This window comes from Syngnathus typhle, linkage group LG14 (genome assembly GCF_033458585.1).
Source record: "Syngnathus typhle isolate RoL2023-S1 ecotype Sweden linkage group LG14, RoL_Styp_1.0, whole genome shotgun sequence".
Taxonomy (NCBI): Eukaryota; Metazoa; Chordata; class Actinopteri; order Syngnathiformes; family Syngnathidae; genus Syngnathus; species Syngnathus typhle.
The window spans coordinates 3377090-3396762 of NC_083751.1; the positions used below are offsets into that span (position 1 = coordinate 3377090).

Sequence of the window (19673 nt, forward strand, 5' to 3'; positions counted from 1 at the left end):
CACCAGACAAGTTTTAACAGGTTTTAATGTTTATTAAAATAATAATACAAGTAAATTTCAAACCAGCACTCTAATGTAAAATTGCAGTAGATGTATTGAAAAGTACTGAAAAGACTCGTTCTTTTAAACGAATTGTTCACTCACGAGCCAACACTACTACACGTGCACAACACATACTGAGCGGGTTAGCCGTGTGTGTGCCTTGCCAAAAAACACGACCACAACACGGGGCTCTCTCTCGTCTGGCGCTGGGCCTCGGGCTATTACAGCCACGCATGGCCGAGTCCAGTCAGGGCCGCCAGCTGTTTAGCGGTCAGCGCATTGGTTCTGCTTTTGAGCTGACCTCAGAGCAGCCGTAACGTTGCTGTCGATGAAAGGAAACATGTCAAACATTTTCAGTTTGTTTTGGTCACAATCACAAACAATCAAGTGAATCATTTTTATTTGAGTTTACAATCAAAATGAGCAGCAAAATATGTTCATAATGAGCTTTTTATTTCAAAGCACACGAAGAGCAAAGTACATTTTGCAGTAAAACAACAAAAACATTTCTTTTTTTTGTACAAAACACAAACACCAGCGAGACCATACAAAAATACTAATATGGGATTGAATAGAAACTGGATGTATTTCCTGGGTGCATATTACAAAATGTTATTATGACAATCTACAATAGGTTGAATTGTCTAAATACAAACAAACATACAAACAAACAAAAAATGTCTGTCCACTGTTGCTTTTCAAGCAGCACTTTGCAAAGAACACAGGTCTGTAATCATAGTGGATATATCTAAAACATGTACAGTTACATTTTGTTTAGTGATCTATACATTATTTATATATTTTTTATATACTATATATATAAAAAAAAAAGAATGGAAAACAGCTTTGAGAGGTGATAGGACGGACTTTTAAAGAGATGAAGATGTGCAACAGTGAGTGTGTGAGAATTGAAAAGGGGACAGTTAAACCATATACCACAGTTTTTTTTTTTTTTGGAACCACGACACACACACACACACACACACGAGAGGCTGTTCATTCACAGCGTATAATGCTCACACACGCATACGTTGAGTGACTGGGGTGTGTCGGAGCCCCTCCCTGCCAGCAGAATGAGCCCCATCCATCCCAACATGATGTGCCAGACTTGCTGTCAATCACACTGACCCCGCCCCCCCCCCCCAACATGTATGAAGTTTTGCTTATAAAGATTTTGAGTGTATTTTAGGGTCAGCCCAAAATATTTTTTTATCATGTTGTGGTAATGTAGATGGCAGAGGGGGGGGGGGCACCCACATAAACACAAGACCCCACCCCGATTTGACCTAAATCTAAAATAAATGCAACATCCCGGTTATTAGGCCGCACTGAGCGCGCTCAGTAGAAAGCCCGACGAACGAGGCCGGTGTGGCATTAATCGTCGTCGGGTTTCCGCTTTGCCGGCGAGTGGTGATCACGGTCAATGAACTTGAACAAAAAAAAAAAAAAAACAGTGCTTTAAATTACATTTCTCATCCTTCCTGTTGCTCAGGAAGTTGTTGTTGCTGACGCTCCAAGGCCACAGAGACTTTAGAGAGTAAACATTGCTAGAATTCCTTCTCTCCCTTTTTGCGGGAAGTTTGTTTTTGTGTCTTCATTTCATTATTTTGTCGTTTTTATTACCTCTTCCAAGCTCCGCCTGTCGGTTTCCAATTTCTCTCGGATCTGTTGGTGAACTCCCTGCACTCGCCCCCTCCCATCCAGGATGGGAATTCCTCAGCGAATAAATGTGAGGGGTCGGAGGTGCGCTTGTTGAGATTGCCCTTTAGCTACATTCTACTGTCCGATGGGAGGTGAGCGGCGACGCGGACGGTCGCGGGAAGACGAGGAAGAGGAGGCGCGGCCGTCTTCCTCACACCATATTGTGGTGGTTGTTTCTGTCGATGATGTCTGACGAGGGCAGCAGCTCCTTCTTGATGGGCGACGGAGGGGACGGGGTCGCCTTCTGCTTGGGCTTGAACAAGTCGGACACGTAGTACACCTGGCGGCAAAGAAATTATTTTAGAATAAATAACGAGAAACAAGAATGAAATATTTACAGAGGGGCTAACTTGTGAAAATCATCCAAGTAAAATCTACAAAGTTCTCATTTGGAGCACCAGCAGGTGACTAATCCGCCAGACGGAAGTGACTTGAGCGCGGCTCACCCACACATGAAATGGATATTTGAACTAATCCCCAATTACTCTCCACCACCGTATGACGGAAGAGCAAAGAATGGCAGAGGAGAAATCTCTTCCTGCCATCGGGATGACATCACACAGGAAATGAGGCATCGGGCGAGCAGGAAGCGTGGAAAGTAATATCGAGAAAAAACACTGAACAGTCGACTTGAGTGTTTGAGTGTTCTCTGCACTTGTTCGAACAATAAAATCCCCCCTCCAATTACGCCGTGACATTCAGCGGCCGTGTCATGACCTCAGTGGGTGACCTTCGCCGGGCGGATGACATCACGCGGACAATACACACAGCTGCCTATGAAACAAAAGGGTGTCTTTGTTACATTCATTTTTGTTGGTGGTATATTGACGGTTAATCAAAATGGCAGACTATGACTGCAATTAGGGGGGGGGGGGTAGTGGGGGCTCATAAGTCTCTTCCACCGCCCCCCACCTTTCTGTCCACGAGACGTCATGGGAAGCCATTTTTCCCATTGGAGGCAGCTGTGTTGACGAAACCTGGGAACTTTCACCCCTGAACCTGTCGCGGTAATAAACATATCGCCATTTCCTGTGTATGTATAGACAACTGTAAGTGCCTGCGCGTGTGTGCGTGTTTGTGGCCCTAACCACAATTGAAATGTCAAGGCTGACACATAAAAGGACACCACGTCATACACAGGCGGTGAATGTACAGCAAGTGTTAGTCATAAGCTTTGTTGGCGGCTGTGACTCGCGATATTACGTTTTCAATATCGTCTTTTTTCTCCCAGACTTGAATTTCATATCTTTCGAATGATTAAATAAATCAGATGAAGAAATTAAAGTCTCTGTGGGTAGTGACGCGCCACTAGACGTGTTGTGTAATTCTAAATTCAAGCGGCCCCAACTTGCCTCCTTCGCAATTGCTGACCAAACGTCTCAACAGCGGCGACAATGAACTCTAAAAAAAAAACACCGCCGCTTTCTCCCCGACAGCTGCTTCCCTGCTGGATGTGCTCCTCTCGACCTCACTTGGCCCGCGCGTTGAAAAGTAGGTCACGCCGTCTGATAGGAAGTGCCAGGTAAGCGGCTTGGGCCACTTCCTGTTTGCGATTCCGCCATCCCGCTTCCTTCTTTAGCATAAACCATTTTTGTGTGTTTAATCATAGCATGATTAAATTCATCCTCATCAAAAAGTCAGTCAACATCTGTCATAAAATGAAGGGCTAGACAAGCAGTGTGAATGTGTCCACACTTGCCCTATGTGTGTGTGTGGTTTTTTTTTTTCTCCATTTATTGCCGCTTGATGACGGGTTAAAGCGGTAACTGCAGCCTCGGGGTGGCAATAAAGTCAACTCCCCCCTCGTTAGTCTGGCTGCTTTCTGTTTAGGAAATCTCACTTGATTGATAAAATAAGATGTATTAATTTTGCTGACTTTTTTTCCCCTTTTTTTTTTTATGTAAATAAAAGTACAGACCGAAACATACTTCAATACGTTGTGCGCAAAATGACACTTGGGAGATTTTGTCACATTGTCCAGGAGCTCAATGAACCGCAAGCACTGCAGTCTATTATAATTGCAGCAAATTTTGCTAGCACGAGAAGATCGACCCCGTACTGGGTGGCAAAGTGTCTGCATGTGCGCTGCCAAGCTCGGTCTTGGCGCCACAACTCCTCTCTTGCGAAATTTTTATGGATCTAATCCCTACCAAGGTAAAGTTCGACTCTGTGCGTGTGTGTTCATAAGTCTTCTCAGAGGTAACTGAGTTGAGCCAAGGGGCCCAGTGCGCCAAAAAAAAAAAAAAAACTGGGAATAATTAACAGCTTCATTCCTGTTTCAAAGGCTTATCGTCTTTCTTTTTGCTCTCCTGTAGTTTGGCTCAATCTCACCCTCCTGCATGATAATAATGATGATGATGAAAATCATCTTGGGACATTTATTCCCCCATTTTGCTAAGTGTAGATTTACACTGACACAAAAGGAAGCGAGCTTCTCGCAACGTGTTCTTCATTATAGAGAACGACCTTCTCCTCACTTCACTGCTTGCCTGATCAATAAAGTTTCCTGCCTGATGATGGTTTCATGAACCAACATGATGGTTTCACCCCTAATATCTCATGGAATGGACTAGTCTATCTCCCTCACTGCATTTACATATTCTAAAAATGTCAGATTTGCAAGAAAGTGGGACACTCACTATGCAGTAGGCCACCAGGGCTCCCTGCACGAAGCCCGCCAGCACGTCGGTGGGGTGGTGCTTGTGGTCGGAGATGCGAGACAGCCCGGTGTAGAACGCCATCATCAGCAGGGTGAACTGCAGCAACGGGCGCAGGAGACGGGCGCCGCGCCACGTGAACCGAGACTGGAGATAGAACTGGAAGAAAGAGGAGCCAGTTAACCTATGGCTGTCGCTTTGAGTAGGAATAAAAAGCAGGATTGCAGATGACAATCATTTTAAACAGAAATGAGGCTCAGCTGACATATAGTACTACCAGTTTTGTATTTATTTATTTATGTATTTATTTATTTATTTTCAATTCTGCCATTTATTGATGTGCTATTTTTTTTGTTTATTTATTCATTATTTTATTATCTATTTTATTTATTTTTGTTTTGCACTTCTTTCGAATTCACAAGTGTGTCACCATGGAATTGGTACCCAATATAAATGCGACTTAGATCAAAACAGAGTTATTAACATGGAGGTTTCAACGGACTTCTTTGTTGACGCGTAGCCTTGGCTGCGGTCGCACGCCGGCTCATTCCGTATTCTCGCATTGCCTTTCTCCACGTGCACCTGCACGCACGACCCAACTCAGTCTAGACCGAATCAAAGTGGAGAAGTGCGACTGAGGAGAAGTGCAGAGCTTCACACACTCAACTGCCCGTGACCTGGACGGGCTCCTTTCATGGTTCTACGTGCCAGCTGTAAAAACATCAGCGCAAGAGGGAGGGAGCAATTTTTTTTTCGGAACCGCAGAAATGTACACACTGACGTAGAATCCCGAATTGCTCTCGAGGACGTTCTTGGTTGCGATGAAGTAACCCCTACTGCCGTATTCCCACACTTACTGAAAACGCTAAGTGGTAAGGTCAGATGAGGTGCCTCAGACATCCTTTGCTTCCTGTTTCTCATCAAAGTGGGCAAAGCCTCCACCAAGGTCCGCCCGGCCCAAAAATCCTGACGTACGCTAACAATATTTGCAGACAGCCGCAGCCGAGTGCCCCGGTAGGCGTATACCCCGAAAAACTCCCGAGCGTTTCCTCTCGGACACTCTATCATTGTTATTTCGGAAAAAGAGGAAGGGGATCCCTCCCATCCCTCCCGGTCGTGTCGGGGATTGTTTAGACTGCAGACTTCCTGTGCGGCGGTTCTCAGGTAGTCGGGGCGAGGACGAGCCGGCCGCAGCGAGCTGGCAAGTCCTCGGCCGACATCCGAAACCTCTCGACTCAAAGGGCAATTTGTTGAGGGCTGATGAGAGAGGGTGATGTTGAGAAAAAAAAAAAATAGTGACATGTTTTGCTCACTTTGGTCAACTCAGTTATTTTTTGTGTGAAGACAGTGAAACCTTGGAACCAGAAAGCATTCCGGATTTTGTTTCAGAAGCAGCATTGTGGAATGTCCGTGTTAAAACAAGCCACAAAATCTCCGAGCCTCCTCACACCTCCCTAAAAAGGTTTCCCAAACTGTCTGATCTGCAGAGAATAACAATAAATAAGACTCCCAAATTCCCACGGTGGAGGCAGACAAAAGCCACGCAGAGTCTGGCGGTTCCCAAAAGCCATCCAGCCCATTCCCGTAACATCTTCTCCCTTTGTTGCTTTGTTTCAACCAGTCCGTTAAATGAAAACACACTTACAAGAAGAGGAGGAATGACGACGTGGGCTTGTTTTATACGTCCCCCCCTCCCCTGTTTTCACACCGGGTTGCGAGTAAACGACATAGCTGTGGTCAGAACCGCAAATATGACGCTCATGTTGTTTCTATTTGTCCAACAAATGTTTGGCTCTTTTACTGACGGTTCTCCGAGAGGCACAACCTGCATTTTGGTATCCGTTGTCTTATCGTGTCCCCTCCCTCGACTTGATATAAATTTGAGAGTAACTTACTGCCAAGTAGAGCATGGTGAACATGGAGAATGAAGCGTGACCAGAGAAGAAAGACTTCCTGTGGAGAAAAATATCAATAAAGTTCAGTACAGAAGTATTAGAAACAGGTGGTGATATAAATCCTACCCGCTAACCCGAACCGGGCTTCCATAGTCCAGCCAACATTTAAACCACCAGATAACTCCACCCACCTAGCTTCCTGCACGTCGCTCTCCTTGCCGGTGCAGGTGTACTCGGTGATGTAGCCCGACGAGCAACTGATGGCGGTGAAGTCCGGCTTGCACACGTCCAGGAAGTGCGGCCTCATGCGACCCACCGACACCTTGGCGATGTCGGTTAAGGACTGGCTGATGGCGCAGCCGAAGATAAACACGCCTATCTGCGGGACGACAACACGCGTTATTAGCGGAGAACGTTACGTGGAATCTCGGTTGAGGTCGAGGACGAACCTGTTTGTACAAAGCCGCCACGTACGGGTTTCCAACAAAGGACTTGGTCCCTTCGTGCAGTTGGTGAATCCTGTAGGTTTCGCCGATCACAATCTACGAAAAGAACACTGGTTGATCTTGACTGGCGGAAGACTTACGAGATGCAGATGAGAGCATGCGGTATGACGTTTGACTCATGCGCGAAACACAGACACACACAAAGACACACACAATGAGCATGGCCTGCCTTTCCCTCGGGCAGTTTGAATGTGATGGGAGATAATTAACCAACGGTTTAATGGAGATGGAGGAAGTAGGAAACCCTTGGTGTGTTTCAGGTGCGGTTAACCTAAACGGACAAAGGGCGTTTTACGTACAGTTAAAAGCGCGCCTGTACCAAAACCCTCGAGTCTACGGCTAATATCTCTACCATGAATGGTTTGACTTTGATGGTGTTTAAATGGTACTAATGGTCTTAGCTAGGGTGAAGGAACCCTCCCCGTGTGATTGCTGCGGTCTTGACGTAGCCTAGGGCCCCATGAAAAGAGTCCGTCTGTACTTGAGGCGGCTTAAAACCCCAACTACTCGTCGAGCCGCGGTGCCTGTCAATCACGTCGGCACCTCCGGGGGTGTCTGAGTGACAGGCTGGCCGGACTCCATCTTGAAAACCACAAGGCTTCACTTTCTGACTTTGACCCGATGGTTTCAGGCATGCTATCGACTGCGTGCTGTGTATTCTGCTAGCGCGGTGTGTGTTAGGTCTTCCAAACACACTTATGGGTAAACAAACACACATTGGTGTTTATGCTATTGTCTGTAAATCGGCGGAGATAGAGCGGTCCTTAACGGTTTATTTGGACTGTAAACAGGAACATTGAGTCTTCTCACATATTTGTGTGCAGAGTTCTCCGCCAAGGACCGGGTTTATCCGAGATCCGAGGACTCGCAAGCAGCAGGGAATTCCCTGACAGCGTACACGACGGTATAGACTTTAAGGAACGCCGCCGTCGGCATGGCAGCAGACGCCACTAATGGAGCACAGCTGCGCCAGACACGCTAGCTTTGCCCACACATGAGCGTGTAACAGGCTAAAGTATCGCGAGCACGCCGTCTCCTGGTTCTAATAAGCAGAAGAGCTGAGCTAGTGCGATATAGTGTTCGCTAGGAACTTTTGATGGGAGGTTTATGCTGCAAAGATCATCTAGCCCGACCACGTGCCACTAATTGACACATAGAAAACCACCGCATGTCGTTATAGCATGTTTCCACTAAGCCTGACACTCCCCCCTTCTTCTCCATTCCCTCTCAATAACAAATTCTGTGGAACAGGAGTCGAGCCACGGGAGTGAAGACTTTACGCTAACGGGCTATCAGTAACTCAAGTAGGATAAATGGGACAAATTCTCAATTGCATATAAAATCTTTGGTGTTTGGCAGGCGGAGACACAGAAACACTTGATGGGGGCTTTTTGGCTACCACCGACTCACTTGGGGGAGCAAATTACTTTGGATGATTCAAAGTGGATGGAGTATGATTATGGATGTATGGAAGGAGGACAAGTAAAACATAGAATGCATGATAACATACTGGCAGAGATGGGATCTTGTAAATGTCAAAAATTCATTTTACCAGAGTTAGCAGCATTAAGTCTCAAGCAGGTCCTGAGTCATTTTTCTTAAAGTCATATCACCTGAAGGGTTATTGCAATCTGACATGCAGTGTTATCAAATTTCTATGTACATACTTCATCTAGTGCGGAGTCTTGAACTTGTCTCCAAGTTAAGTCTCAAGTCTTAGGTTTCGTCAAGTCATCAAAACAGTCGATACCAGTCCAAGTCACAAGGTTCCCATCACTGCCGACTGAGCTTCTATCATTTAACGTCTAGTTGAGGGATGTAAAAGTTAACAGAGGGAGTTGTTGAGGTCGACTTACAGAGATGATGGCAATAAGAATGCCAACACCGCAAAGCATGGCATCGCTAATGGTGTCGCCCTCTTTTTGGGGGTAGCGGATGGACTCGTCCGAACAGTAAAACCCGCGCTGGTACGGCTTTATGGTGCTAGTCTCAATGATCAGGAAAGGCAGGCTAGCTACAAAACAGAGAGAGGGAGAGCAAGACAGGAAGAAGGAGACAGAGAAAGCACCAGGTCAGTGACACAGACATAAACAGGAGAAAGCACAAGGAGCGCCCTGGCACTGGGGGCTCGATGGGATATGGCAGAAGTGGGTGGCCCGGAGACCTGCCATAAATTTTTACAGTCAAAATGTTCCCCCGTTTCTGCCTTCCATGGTTCCCCCAATGCGGATTGGAGCGCTCCTTGTGGGGTTGGGCCACTTACAGACACCGCAGGCAGTGTCAACCCAACAGAAGTGAGCACCGAGGATGGCACGGTGCTGTTCTTGTAGGGGTACGTCAGGCTGGAGTCACCGCAGTAAAACCCCCTCTGGTATGGTCGAATAGAGGTACGATGCAGAACAAGGCTGGGCAGCATTGCTACACACACACACAAATGGATGGATGGATGATGACACACTCATACGCATCTCCATTGCTAAGCTTCACCTGCTACTTGTAAACTTACCTGTAGCCTGAAAGGAAAACAAATTAGAAGGTTTGGATTGTCCAATCACTGCGGGACATATCAAACGCTACCACTTATATATTATTATGGCGAGTCGTGATACGTGGTTAGACGCCGATACATCTCTGATCCAAAGTCATCTGGGATAGACGCCAGCTCGCCCGTAACGAGGACGAGCGTTAAAGAAAATGGATGGATGAATAGCTCACATACCACAAAAGACATCAAAACTAAATCCCCCGAATCCTGGCGTGCAAACCTTGGCATTAAACGTAAGGGAATTTTAAAACGACTGCATATGAAGGCAAACAAATCCAAGCCCACCCAACTGTGGAACATTTTTGCCCATGAGAGCATGTTTGGCTCTGCAACGACTCAGAAATAGATGGAGACGAAGACACCGAGGCGTCCCGAAGACATCCGACGCCAGGCACCCCTTCTCCTTCGTGTCTTTGAGATTAGGGTCAACACCAGAGGTTCCCCTTCCCCCTCTTGCATGTTGCCACCTAATGAGGCTTAGAACTCGTCTCAGTGCTGACGGGAGGGGCTGGAGATTGAATTACAGAGGGCCTGTCCTCAAAACACACCAGTAACCATGTCTGGAAAGGAAGAAAAAAAAACCGATCCAAAGCCACTTTTGACATCTGCTCCCACTTGGGGCAAGAATGTGTTGCCTCAGGTGTCAGACTGACCACTGACTTAATGACCAAGCCACTTGTGTAGTCCGTGGCTTGCAGATGATGTTGGTGAATGCCATCTCGACTTGTTACCATAATGACACCACAGCAGGTGCAGGGATCGGACTTAAATCAGACAGTCTTGGAAACAACTCAGATTACCTGCAACAAGTTTGGCCCACCTCTGACCAATACCTCTTGTTTTAAACCTGCTTCCACAGAAACAGTCTTTAGGTGAGGTCATCTATTGATGGTAAACTCCATCTGATCATCTAAAGCTCTTTAGCCTTTTGGGACAACTGTTTATAAAGTCTCAAAGAAAAGTTGCATGTGTCAAAGGACGGCAGATGGTACGGCCACTTGAGCAAACGGCACACCTCCTGGAACTGGGCCCACTTGGAGCTTGTGCCAGACTTTGATGGTGACTTAGGAGAAGAAAGGCAATTGCAGGATTCTGGTGCGGATATTTATGCGAGTTGTTTAGCTTAATGCCTGAATGAACTTGGCAGCAGTGAAAACACTAGCGGGCGTTAAAGCTAAAGCGCAACGCGAATCCAGTTGCTAGGTAAACACTCATCACGAATTGAATTGGTTTCAAGTGTGAGGGGGATTCTTATGGTAATTCGGAGGAGGCAAAGAAGGTTAGTGGTTTAGGAGTCATGAGAAACACAGCTGCACATGCTAACCGGTGCTTAGCGATGCAAAGACACCATGGGAGACTCGCTAGCTGACTCAATGAAGAGAAAGTGAAAGCGAGCTTTTGACAATGAATGAAAGACTCTCTTGTATCGGAATACGTCGAGATGCCAAGGTCGGTCGGCGGTGCCACCGACCAGTACTGTTTCTCTGAAAAGTTTTGTGGGTGCAATTTGGTTCAAAATGGTGACTGCCCATTTGGTTCCTTCCTGTTTCTCACGTTTTATAAACTGGTTCGGATGTAAATCTTTATATGTGCTTTAACTTCCTCCGTTAGTGTCTGCAGGGAGAAGAAGCATCACTTCCTTTGAGGGAGTGACCTTCGGAAGGCCCGCTGACTTGAATTGAGTGGGAGAGTGGTGTGGCAGAGGTAGCACGGGTCTGAGCTTTCTCTGACGGGGCCGTAATCCTTCACGGCATCGCTTGGGAAAAAAAGGGCCGAAACACGCACGGAGTGGGTGGCTGGTCCAGTCGGGGAACGGTTCAATTAGTCTTATCAGATGCGGTCATGCATTTCTCTCTTTAAGTTCGTGAGAGGAAACCACTTTGGACCATTTGACATGACTTGCCTCCATGGCCAAGGCAGAGAGTTTTTTTTTTCTCCGACTGCTTGAAGTATTTATATGCACAGGTCACGGCTGGGTCTTTGGGCCTGTGTGACTGCCATTCACTCAAAATCCAATCACATGCTTCCTGCTCTGAAAAAAGGAGATTACAGCATTCCCTGTTTACTGGACTGTGTTTTGAAGTGATTTATTTTCATCCTCAAAAACTGAGGACCCCCGTCCCTACGCTTCCCTAACATACACTAGAAGACCGTGTTTGTTGACTTTGAAAGCTTGTGTGAGGCAGATGACATAGCCAAGGGCCGTTTGATTGGCTTTGGGGTTAATTTTGGTAGAGCAGATTAGCGACGCGGCTCTCTTCCAAGTCTCAAACTGTTCATCCTGCAGACACAAAGAAAACAAGAATAGGCTAGACAATTGTGTTTTATCCTGTCGGTTCGGCTCAATTTGGTTGTGTGTGTAAAACCCCAAGACTCAAGTCCTTATTTCCCATTTTCAATCTCTACCTTAACAATGTGACATCAGCTTGTGTGCTGACATGCAAACAAGAAAACAACAACTTTAAATCCTCCTACAGCCTTAGTCATAATCCAGCGTCAACTCATGGTGGTGTACGGTACCAATGTTCCATAAATAGATCGGCTACAGAGAGAATAGAATCTCACGGGAACCCGACTTTTCCAACAGTGTTCTTTAACGCCGTTCCGTTAAATCAACGGTACTTCCCAGGAAAATTGCAAACAGTCTTACATGGCTTGCTGTTCCAATTGGATTCCGTTTGATTCTAAGATCCTCGTGGAGCCAGTCTTCATCTCTGAGTAAGCGCCCTTCTGAGCCCGCTATTCACATTTTAATAGGATTTAGCGGATTTCAAGAGCAGAATTAGAACGATATATCCCGATCATAGCAAACGTGGGTAAACGTCAGCCATTGTGGGAGGGGACTCTGTCTTGTCTCTCAAAACGGGACATCTGAGCTGATCCGAGAAAACAACAACAATTGGGTAGAAGGTTAGGCGATCCAATAACGCAAGAACCTTACCAAATAAGACTTTTATCCCGACTAAAACGCAATATGCACACAATGTGTTCTGATCGGTTACATCTAGACCCACCCCGGTCTCTTGAGGAAACCCGACATACTTCCACCAATTCAAAGTCTCTCTACTCTCAATGCAACATAAACTAAGTCAACAAACACTCACAAGTGGCCTCTGTGTGCGGATATCTTATGCTGGCTATTCAATAAGTGTATACATGACAGCGTGGGACTAGGAAACTGTAAAAAGTCCGTAGGAAAACACGTCAAATGTTTGTTTCAACCATAAGTGGGTCTACTTAGCCACATTTGTGGTTTTCAAACCGGCAAGCTATAGCTAGCGGGGTCGTACCATTTTGTAAGCCTTCACTTACAGCAAGAGTGCCAAACGCATTTTTTTTTCCCCACGTATGTAGTTTGAAATTTTAGTATTGTGAGGGCCACATAAAATGATGTGACGGTCCGTATCTGACCCCCGGGCCTTAAGTTTGACACCTATGACTTACAGTCACGATACTTGATCTTGATCATTTTCAGGTTAAGTCGACTCACTGAGTATGGACTTTGAGGAGTGCAAGTGAGCAGACCCCGGCCGGGAAGGCTAAAGGTGAGTTTCGTGACACACAGCGCAGCTTTGGAATTCCACTGTAACGTGCTTGTGTCGCTCTTGTGTCTGTGTGGGCCCACGTGGGTGTCGACAGTGGATGACTGTGGTCTTACTGGCGGTGTCTGCAAAGATTTTTTCCCCCACAAACATTTCTGAGATGCTCCAAACCCAGCTTGCTGCAAACAACCCCCGGGCCGTATTTGCGCACATTCATTGTGGTCGACTTGCTGTATCATCAACACTCTACAATCAGGTCCTACGCTTCTTTGGCTAATTTAGATTTGATGTCTATATCAATTTTTTTTTTTTATGTCTATTTCAAGTGACACAAATCTTATTGAGTGGAGTTTACATTCGTGAAACCCAACACAAGGCCCATTTCCGAACCGTGCCGCTTGGGAAACGGAGAAGTCGGAATTGGGTCACTTGAACCATGCAGAGTAAATCCAGCCTTTGTTATCTGATGTGTGACACATGAAAAGACACAAAATGCACACACACTCACACAGTGCAGTGGGTCAGTGGCTCAGTGGCTGAGGTCAGCAGAGTGGTCTACAGAGTGAATCCCTATCCTGCCCCTCCCTACCGAGGGGCCGCTAGAGCAGCATGTGCTTACTGAGAGATTTGATTCACAGGAATAAAAACTTAACCTAACATTAAAATATTTACCCCATTTCTGAAAATGTGAAACTGGCACTTTTGCCTCACTGCAAAATAATGCAGGGCTCGAAACTAACGATTGCCCGATTGCCCGGGGCAAGTAGCGATGGCAGACGGGCAAGTAGAATTTTTCCTCACTTGCCCGAACTTGCCCTGCCATAATACCATGTTTTCAAGCTGTAAAAAGACGATTTTGTGCATAATTTCTCGCAACTTCTGCCGCTTCTGGTCCGACATTTTGTTTTCTAGGGAGCGGTTAGTTTCTCGTGTAAGTCTGCAATACATTGATAACGGCAAAGCGCTTCGTAATTAAATGCATGCTCCCTCACCCGTCCCTGGCTCTTCTGCGCCTGCGCACCAGCAGAGCTTGTTTCCGGTTGAATTTTGGTACTACAGTAGACTAGTGTGGTTTAATTGCATCAAAAGTTCTGCACTGTATTAAAACAGGCTGCAGGCACAATATGATGGAATAAAAACATATGAAGGCAAAACTTATAGTGTTGTCTTTTTTATTGCAAAAATGTGTCGGGCAAGTAAAAATCCACTCCAAAAAAATTCGGGCAAGTAAAATTTTGTTTCGGGCAAGTAAAATTTTCTCCAACTTGCCCGAGGGCAACTTGGGCAAAAAATAAGCTTCGAGCCCTGTAATGACCTAAATTTCGCCACCTATGTCATCGATCAAGTCGGCGGGGTGAAGATCCGGAGCCACTTTCAGGTGACAGCCAGAGTTTGCATATGTCCATGTATTACACACACATACAGCTGCTGCCTCTTTTAAGAAGCATGGTGGGCCAGGCGCTCAGCTGGGGAAATCTGAGCAGATCCCCGAGGGGGGTCGGCTGGAGCGCGGCCACATCGGGCTTGATGCCATAATGGTACTATTGCCCCAGGGGACAAAAGAGAGAGGCTCGTCTTTGAAACCTGACACCTGTATTCAGGGCATTCCTTGCCTTTCTCATCTGCTCCTCATTACCTTGATCCCGACGAGACAATGGGTGTCAAACCGGAGCCCCCGTGTGAACGATCTTTGCAACACTTAGCGTGGAGTTCTCCTTTGTATGTTAACTTGATAAGACTCAAGCAGAGGTGGCCAAAAGTACCCGTGCACTCAAAACGAAACGGTTCAGATCAGGTCATGTGCTCTCCAATTAAGATACAAAGCTGATTAGCATCCAAGAGCTAGCCACAGCCCAGCAGATAAGCGCTACGAGACTAACAATGGGGCTCGGGCGTGACAATAAACTATTGATAGATCATGAGGTGGCCTTGAGTGCTTCTCTCTCTCTCTCTCATTCACTTATTCGCCCCCACCCCACTAAAATTCAGTCTGTTGGTCGTCATTAGGCCAAACAAAGGAACTCCGAGATGCATCAAAAGGCTTATTGTCCTCTGTGAAACAGTGAAAAGTAGACCCCCCCCATAGCATCTCTAAATCCACACAATACACACACACTCAGAGAGGATTGTAGCCGGCTGCGTATAAGCGAAAGTGACAGACAAGAGAGGCCTGTGTACCAGCAGGGAGGCCCAGGCTGGGACAGCATGGTGCACCACAAGCATGCACGAGGACCGCAGCTTGCTATCTGGTGAGCGCTGGAAGGACTAAACGTGCATAGATAGGCTGCTACTTCTCATATCACGCAGCTTGATCGACACAAATGTCTTCATTAATCTATTTCAACCCCTCCCAAAAAAACGCCCCAATGCTATCGTTTAGCCCTTCGATGGCATTCCCCATTACGTGTTAGCGTTAAGCTAACAGACTTTAAGGCAGATTTTGCCACTTGTACTAGAGTATGTGTAAACTCACACAGAGTGTTTAAAATAAAAAAAAAAAGCCTCGAAAGCTTCCCAGCCCTTCTTTTTCCTTGGGAGTAACAACATTGTAAGCTCGCCAAGATCCCGCACAGGCAATTAAAAACTCAAACGCACACGTACACAAACACACGGAAGTTTATAGTGAGGCGCTGAGGTGTAATTGCACACTTATCCAAATAAGCGCTCGCAAGTGTGTTTACCTGAGAGGACTGTAATCATAAATGGTCGTAAAGAGGATTGTTGGACAACGGGAAAAAGTGCGCTGTAAAACGTCAACTGAGACACTACGAGCGTCACGAGATGCTCAACTTGTCGCCATGGGAACCACAACGGACAGATGTTCTGCTCCCTTGCAGCCAGGGCCTGCATAGATGAAAACTAAATTATGAAAAAAAAATCATATTATGAAACCGAGGCACGGGATGATGTTCCTGATTTTGTTTTTTCTAAATATTTGTCAAATATTTTTCTTCTGTTTCTGTGCAGCAAAATGGACTGGCAGTTGCGGACTATTGCTTCAGACTACATCTAATGACAGCTCTGCGTACCCATAAAGCCCAGGGAACACACACACAGACACACACACCTCTAATAGCAGCCTTTGGCAGACACACACACACTCCAGGGGTTCCATCATTTTAGTCGGGCGACACTCCAGACGGACCAGTGATGGAATACGATGCCACACGCACAATGAGCTAAACGTAAACACGCACACCGCAAATATAAATATCACCGTCTGCATATTTTGCTTCCCGACGATTGCTGCGGCATATTTTGTGCGTCCCGTAAATGTCAAAAAAGTCGGCACGCGGTCGCTATATGTGTCTATTTCCTCGCTCAACTTTAAAAATAAACTGAAACGCACATCAACCTTCCTGTTGTGTTTGTTAGCTGCAACAAGATGGCTCCTGGCTCAATTTCGAGTCATTGAAGTTGAGGTCACCAGTTCAGGTTAGAAGTGCACTTTTTGTTCAGGCAGCCAGACGTTGAACAGGATTTGCGGTAAGCAAACTGGATGGAGAGACAGAGCCCCAAGCTTGGAAGCAAAGCAACCAACAAACTCCATCAAAGGTCAATCCAACCTCAAAGTGTGTCAGTGAACGTAGCTTATCAAGTTGTCGCTGGGTTCTGTCAAGCCAAGCCACTTCTCCCGCCCGCCCGAGCGAGCGAGCGAGACGCACAAGGCCAAACAACCCACCCGCAGTCACAGCACGCCTCTGACGACATCATAGCGTGCCCTTTGCTTCACTCCCAAAATGACACCAGATGTCACATCAAGAGCGCTTTGGTCAGATGAAGAATTTGAGAATTTACAGGAAATATTTGCGGGGCCCGGCTCGGGATTGAAGTGGCCGACGAGCCCGAGAGGTTAAAGCTATCCGGCTTTAATGAGCGGCGCCGCGTGACTGCTTGCATTGCAACGGCGAGCTAATGGTGGAAAAGGTGGGTGGGGTGAGGGCTGTATTAGGTTAATGTCCCCGGGGAAACTCCTCGGAGCTAAAAGGCTGAACCGCACTTACTAATTTCCCCGTATATCACTCATCAAAGCGCCCAACGCCTTTTGGCCGAGGGAAACTGAGCGAGCCTCGTGTTTTGATATATCAAGCAACCGTCAGTCTAATGTTGACTTAGAATGTCACTCAGTTGCATAGAGGCAGACGTCTGAACAAAAAAAAAATCCCATTTGCAAATTAATCAATTTCCTTGGTGGAGGTAACATACTGTATTTAAATCCTTCCATCTGACAATGCAATGTCGCAACTAGCGTTCCCACTTTTTTGTAATTGCAGAGCCAAACAGAACCCCAGGCCACTTATAATACCAAAAAAGCCGACCCCAAAAAAAAGAAGACGGAAGCTTGCGAAGCCAGGTTCTGTGAGTGCGTGTGTGTGTTCATCCTGCTGTGTTTATGCATCATTAGCAGCTTTGATTACCAGAAGCGAAGAAAAAAAAAAAAGTCCCTTTTTGAAGGGTGTGATTATGGGGTACCTCAGATGTTCTTTTCGCCTGAGGTTGTGTTGCTAGACATTTAAAAAAAAAAGGGGGATTGTGTCACACTTTTCACACTGGCAGATGGTCTCCGTCAATGTATAGCGTACGCCTTTTCATTCAACTATCTGAGGCCCTTCACACACCCGCATTCCTTGACCCGCACCCCACCTTTGTTTAAGCCCCGCCCCCCCTCCTCCAACACCCCTCTTGTCCCACTAAAAATGGGCCAACCAACCGCCACGGGGCAGCCAGACATCATTTAACATAACAAAAGAAAAGTGGCCATTTGTGTGTTGTGATAACATTTGATTTTCTTTTCCAAACTCTCTTCAAGCATTCTCTGACACGCAAAATGACTTTTTGTAGCTAGAAAATATTATCCGACTCCCGTAAAAACAAAATAATAAAGGTGTAACCCTTGGACTGGCATTAGAGTTAAACTCAAAGTTAGTTTTGACATCATTTGAGTGGGAATTAGACGACGAAATGATGTCATTTTTTTTTTTTTTTTGGAACACCCTCGGGACACAAAGCATGTGTGAATGTGTGTGTGGGTTCTTCACTCTTTACAAGTCGAGGAAGTCAGTGTTGCCAGGAAATTTGTTTCATGTGTTCTGCGTGTTTTTTCTCTCTCTTTTTTTTTTTTTTTTACAAGTACAGATGAAACACTTAAAACCTCTCAGGGAGGAAAAAAACTTTGCGCCCATCTCTGACAAGGCAGTAAAAAAAAAATTGTGTGGTATCTCTCGGTTGCTCGTGTCACATGTTTGGCTACTACATGGCTTTTCCGTGGCGTGCTTTTTTGGCGGTGCGACAGGCACCTGCTGTTTCGGACGCAGGGTCCTCCGCCTTGGATCCGAGAGGCATTCCATTCGTGCCGCAACACATGCTTAAGCAATTATTAGGCACAGGGCCGCGCGCAAAGAGGGGGCGAGACGGAGTACTTTGGACAACAGGTGAAATGGAGCGCAGCTTCTTCCAGCAAGAGAGGCAAAGTGAAGGCTACCGGAGATTAAAAAGTAAAAGGGCAAGCCAATAAAGCTCGTCTGATATGCATTGCAAACATCAATTGTGATTTAACAGTGTCAAATAGACAAAAAGTCAAAGTAGTAGCAGAATCAACCACACAAACATCTTTTTTGGGGGGGGTCAAATTGAGGGGGCATAAGAGTTGGAAGCGGGTGGGGCAGTGCTATTTAAAGGACGGGTCACAACACTTCAAAACATTTATGTTCAACGGAAACACATTATGTCAAGGAAAACAAGATATATGAAATAAGTGGTCATATGTGTAAATGCGTTGACAGCAGTGAGGAGAGGAAAAAAAACGGTCTATTATTTACAATGCATTTTTACGCTTCTGTTGCACTGGAGTTGCATGATAAGACATTACAGCACATATACTTTGAGAAACGATAAGCTTTATGATGGACAGCCGTTACAGAGCACAAAGTGATGAATTCAATTCACTCACCGAGTAGCAGACAGAAGATGTCCAGTGCAACCAGAAGCTTCCTCTTGCGGTTGTCGACACCGTTGTTGTTTAACGTGGAGCTTCCCCCGTTCCTTGTTTCTTGTGCCATGGCTTTCTCATACGTATACTTTTGCATTGGACAACTCCACTCGTGTCCGCTCTGAATCCTACAGGCGCGCGCGCGCACTTGGGAAAATGCTCAGTTCTGAAAAAAACAAAAAACAAAAAACAAATACTGTACACTGAAATAAAAATATAATAAAACAAAAGAAACGTCTCAGAGAGGGGAGTATCGGGGTTTCAGCGCCGACTAAAGAATGGCAGCCAAGCGCCACTTTGCATTTCTATTGAGAAATGAGGCGCACATCGAAAGACGCTCTTGTTATATCTTCTCCTTTCCACTCCTCCTCCCCCTGCTCTCACGCTCTCTGTCTCTCTTCAAGTTTCCCCAGCAGACTGTCCACAAGGTTCAGCCCACATGCGCCTCCATCCCAGCATGGAAAACTTTTCCCCCTTTCCAGTATGGATGAACCCGGACTGTTTATCCGCGTCCACTACGCCCCCGGTGGTTACACGCGGTATGACATGCCTATTCGAGCGCCTCAATCCGGAGACTTTTTTTTTTTAGTTCTCCAAGCATACTAGGTCCAAATGTTCATAGGTAGCGCAACAATAAATGTTATTCGTTTGAGGTGTCATTTATTTGAATGTGCAATCAATTAAAAGTCAAAGAGATGACTTTACCAGTTGTGCAGGAATGGTGCCAATTCCGCATTGCTGCTGAATCCTCAGCGGCCCGAGAGCTTCTAGTCTTTTGTCCGGGTATTACCAAACG

At 46.1% G+C, this 19673-nt stretch overlaps 1 protein-coding gene across 2 annotated transcripts; it reads right to left on the reverse strand.

Moving 5' to 3' along the window:
- Positions 1-474: 474 nt before the first annotated feature.
- On the reverse strand, positions 475-19348 carry plpp3 (phospholipid phosphatase 3). 2 transcript variants are annotated; one of them, XM_061297777.1, is made up of 7 exons: positions 18839-19348; positions 8658-8815; positions 6745-6837; positions 6487-6674; positions 6296-6353; positions 4383-4559; positions 475-2023 (listed from the first exon to the last, which is right to left on the reverse strand). In XM_061297777.1, exons 1-7 carry the CDS (start codon positions 18972-18974, stop codon positions 1895-1897), a joined length of 939 nt encoding a protein of 312 aa, XP_061153761.1. In that variant the 5' UTR covers positions 18975-19348; the 3' UTR covers positions 475-1894. The 2 variants fall into 2 exon arrangements, with proteins under 2 accessions (XP_061153761.1, XP_061153762.1); XM_061297778.1 differs by lacking the exon at positions 8658-8815 and adding an exon at positions 9065-9219 and having other exon boundaries at positions 18839-19344.
- Positions 19349-19673: the final 325 nt, after the last annotated feature.